Source organism: Echinops telfairi, unplaced genomic scaffold, assembly GCF_000313985.2.
Source record: "Echinops telfairi isolate 266 unplaced genomic scaffold, ASM31398v2 ScPeMD7_11;HRSCAF=52, whole genome shotgun sequence".
Lineage (NCBI taxonomy): Eukaryota > Metazoa > Chordata > Mammalia > Afrosoricida > Tenrecidae > Echinops > Echinops telfairi.
In genome coordinates, this window is record NW_022103908.1 from 35,473,209 (window position 1) to 35,477,324 (window position 4,116).

The following is a 4,116-nucleotide window of genomic DNA, read 5'->3' on the forward strand; positions in this document are numbered from 1 at the left end:
CATTGAGTCTATAAGGCAAAAAAGACTCCGATATTTCAAAAGAGTCCACCCAAAAAAGAAAAGAAAAGCAAGGGTTCGGTATCGCTAGTGCATTTGTGTAACTTCGGATGCCGATCTCTGGCTCACAGCAACCGTTCTTGGACAGCTGTGAGGGAAGCATCAGGCCAGCGTCTCTGGAAGCATGCATTTCATTTGTCACCAGTAAGCAGGCGTTCGTGCAGAACGGTGTGTGTGTGTGTGTGTGTGTGTATGTGTAGACCCGTGCGCGCACACGTCTGGTGTGTGCTGTGTATCTACATAGCTTTGCACAAGTATGTGCACAGACGTGCTGACACACACAGCGAGTGAAGCAGACATGAGCAGAATGAGGCGACAGCGCTCCCTGCCTCCTGAGTCCCGGTTCGGGGGCCGAGACCCGGCTGAACAAGAGTGTAAAGGAGACAGTTCAGAATTGTGACGTAAACTTTGTCTTCAGCTTTTCACGAACCTTCTAGTTCTCCTCCGTGTGTATTACTAACACAGATGGCATTCTCTCCCCGAAAACTCCCCTGTCTCAGCCTTGCCTACTTTGGGGGGTCTACGTTTTGTCTACATTTCTGTCTACGTTTGGGTTCTCGATGCTGGAAAGGAAAATCCATTTACGGAAAGAGCTTCATGCAGCACGAGACCCAGAAGCCAGAGACGAACCTCCTGCACTCTCTGCGGTCATAGCAGAGAGAATACCGTCCCTCACTGTCCGGGGAAGGATTGCCAGCTCCCTCAGCAGTCCCCTCCGCCCCATTACTTCCCCTTCTATCTGTACCGGCTGACCTCACTGTGAACCTCGGGATGATGACGCGGGCTGACCACGTGGCTCTCACACAGGGATCTCCATCTTCACACGTCCAGCCCCAGCCCACGGCTTCCCATCCTGCCCTAAGACCTCCCTTTCTCCTACCCTAAAGTAAGAGGAGTCCGTGTGGGGCTGCCGAGGCACGGTCAACGTGTTCGAAACCACCAGCCGCTCCGCAGGAGAAAGATGAGGCTTTCTACTCCCAGCAAGAGCTCCAGTCTCGGGAGCTCACACAGGCAGTTCTACGCCATCCTGCCGGTCACTGTGAACCAGGAGCAAGAGCTCCAGTCTCGGGAGCTCACACAGGCAGTTCTACGCCATCCTGCTGGGTCACTGTGAACCAGGAGAAAGAGCTACAGTCTCGCAAACCCAAAGGGGCAGTTCCACCCTGTCCTATAGGGTCACTCACTATAAGTCAACCCAATCGATGATTGGGGGTGGCAGGGTCTGCGTCATAAGACATCACACCTCTGTCCCTAGAGGCTCACGCCAGGGGAACCCAGAGTCGTCTTCCTCCCCTCTCTCTTCCTGACCCATCTCCACAGCCCGTCAGGCCATCACCAAGCCAATTCCACCCTGACCCCCAGCCACCTCTCTTCGGCTCCTTGGCACAATCCCAGGCAAGCCACCCTCACCCCCGCCTGTGTCCCATCAATGGCTGCCCTGGCCCTTTCTGAGACGTCATCCACTTTGCAGCCAGCGTGCTGTTTTCAAGGTAAAGAAAGATCAGGGAGCTCACACTTCCACTTGAAGTCCCCCAGGGCTTCCCACTCCTTTTAGCATAAAGCCCCACATCTTTCGGGGCGCTCCAAAGTTCTTTCATCCAGCCTCCTCTGTGGGGTCACTGGCGGTGCCCCACTTCCTTCACATCTGAGAGGGCGACCTTTCACCTGGTGACCTAGTGGTGACAAATTGGGCGGTTAATTCAAAACAACCAGCAGACACTGCTGCTCAGTGGAAAGGCAGGAGTGATGACCCGGGAGCGCACGGGGCAGTTCTACGCGGCCCTGTAGGGTCACTGAGCCCAGAGGCACCGACTCGATGGCAGTGAGCGGGTTCACTTGGCTACCTCCTGTCACCAAAGCAGCTACAGAGAGCAGAAAGGAGTCATCGTCATACAGCAGCAGTTAAGCCAAGTGACAGACTAGAGATGGAAAGGGGAAAACACAGCCTCCCTTAGCAGACAGAGAAGCAGATTGACGCCCTGACTTTTCCTGCTGCCAAAGCAGCCCTGGAGAGGTCAGAGCAAGTGTATGAAGACATGGCATTTATGCCCGCTTTTCCAAGACTCGGACTCACCGGATGCATCAGGTCCATGGGAAAGAGAAAGGACGTGTATGTCGCTGTAAAACAATTTGACTGTCACTCCCAGTGTAATTGGAATCGCTATCTTCTTGGCTGGGTATCTTTGTGGTGCCTTAGAATCCTATTTTCTAGGCCATGTTAGACGTTCTCCTGGTTTTTAAATACCTCAAAGTCTGCCATGTGCGGCCTCCAACATTAACGCTCTGGGTACAGCTCATGCATGTAAAGCAATGGGAGAGCATGGAGACGCTTTAACCTTTTCTTTTAGTTTTTCAGATACGATTGTGATGCCATTGGGTGGGTTTCATTTGCCCTGCTGGTATAGTGATGACCTATTGGACTGCTAACTCCAAGGTCAGCAGTTCAAAATCAGCACCTCTCCAAAGGAAAAAAGACAGGCTTCTTGGTACAGTCTGATCAACCCACAGAGGCAGGCAGTCTGCTGCCCTGCACTACAGGGGCCTCTGCGTGGGAATCCACTCAGCGGCAGGGAGCGTAGTTTGTGAGTTGAGATGCTACGTGCTGCACAGTGTGATCCTCACTGACAGTTAACGTTTTGAAGGTGAACTGAAGTCTTGGTACTTTATAGGAAGGTGGGTCTTTAAGAATAAAAAAGAATGCTGAAGGCAAAGTGCCACCTTGTCTTAAGAGAAAGCATCAGCCAACAGATACTTGCATTTAAGTCATCCTTGTTGTCACGCAAAATCTAAAGGGCATTGAAATGGTCCCCCTCACTTCAGAAAATCGAAGTGCCACTTTAAGTGCATGTCCTTTTCGAATGTGGTGGCACACACCGGTGTCTCCTGAGGGTTTGGCCTCCTCCTCACAGCAAATGTCAAGCAGCAGCCCAAGGCTGGACTGTGGATTCCCGAGTGTCATGCGTCGGGTTTTCCCAGAGACCCCGAACTGGCCTGGGCGTGCTGTTCTGCTTTTGTTTCTTAACTAAGGAAAGGAGGACGCGAGGACCTAAATTAATATTGACTCCCATCGCAACAAAGTTTGAGGCCATCAAAGGTAAGGATCTGCGAAAGATGTCGATTTTGCTGGTTGCTACTTTGAAACGTGTGTCCAATCGGTTTTGCTATATAGGTCTCATTTCTTCGTCATCACTTCCTGAGACATTGATTGTCAGCTAAAATGGATGAACGAAATGCTGATGATGTCCACTCTCTTTTTTTAAAATTTTTTATGTCCACTCTCTTTGCTCCATCAGTAAACCGCTTTCTTTCTCTCCCCCGCCCCATTCCTCCTTTTCTTCTTCTCTCTCTCTGTCTTTTTTAGGACCTCGGGATACCGAAGGTGGGTCATATGAAGCGAATTCTTCAGGGAATTAAAGAGCTTGGGAGAAGCCCTGCCCCATCAGAGGTGTAATCTTAACGGTGCTGTTCCTGGAAAGAGAGGTCGCTGCTCCCCAATACACGGTCCTCGGACGAACCTGGCTGTTCGCGTAGTTTCTGCCTACATAAGGGGATACTACTGATGCACCTCAAAGGCTTGATATTTTGCTGTGTGTGGAAATTTAGATTTGAAACATTAGGAAATACTTTGGTGCAAAAAAAGAAAGAAAGAGAAATACATTCCATGAAGCCGTTTTCTGAATGTGCACACCTGACATGTTCAAAAATGCTCCTGTGAGTAAGCAGGTGGGAGACTGACCCCGATGTGTTATCTGAAAGGATACATTAGGCGTTCAGAATGTCAGCTCTCCTTAGGCCTGTCCCCTCTTCTGAAGGAATGTCTTTATTGTGCGACCACAAAACAAGGTGGCTGGAGGCATCGCCTCCTCCTTCAGGGGACTCGGCTAGATCCGGTCCTGAAGGTCAGATTGGCGCCATCTCGGGGACTGGGCACTCAGCAGTCAAAGAATATGGTTCAGGCCCCTCGATTGCTGTGACTGGCTGCAGATCTTGATGCACAGCGTTGCTGCCGAATTGCCTTTCTTTGTCTTGCCTGTCACGCCGAATCCCCTAATATTTCCA

General features: G+C 51.0%; 1 protein-coding gene across 1 annotated transcript in view; it reads left to right on the forward strand.

The window, feature by feature from the left end:
* The window catches only part of DGKH (diacylglycerol kinase eta), a 138,164-nt gene extending 134,593 nt beyond the window's left edge, over positions 1-3,571 (forward strand). The window contains exon 29 of the mRNA XM_045287092.1: positions 3,419-3,571. Coding sequence (XP_045143027.1) covers positions 3,419-3,508 — 90 coding nt within the window. The 3' untranslated portion in view covers positions 3,509-3,571. The remainder of the gene's footprint in view (positions 1-3,418) is intronic.
* The last annotated feature ends 545 nt before the right edge of the window (positions 3,572-4,116 follow it).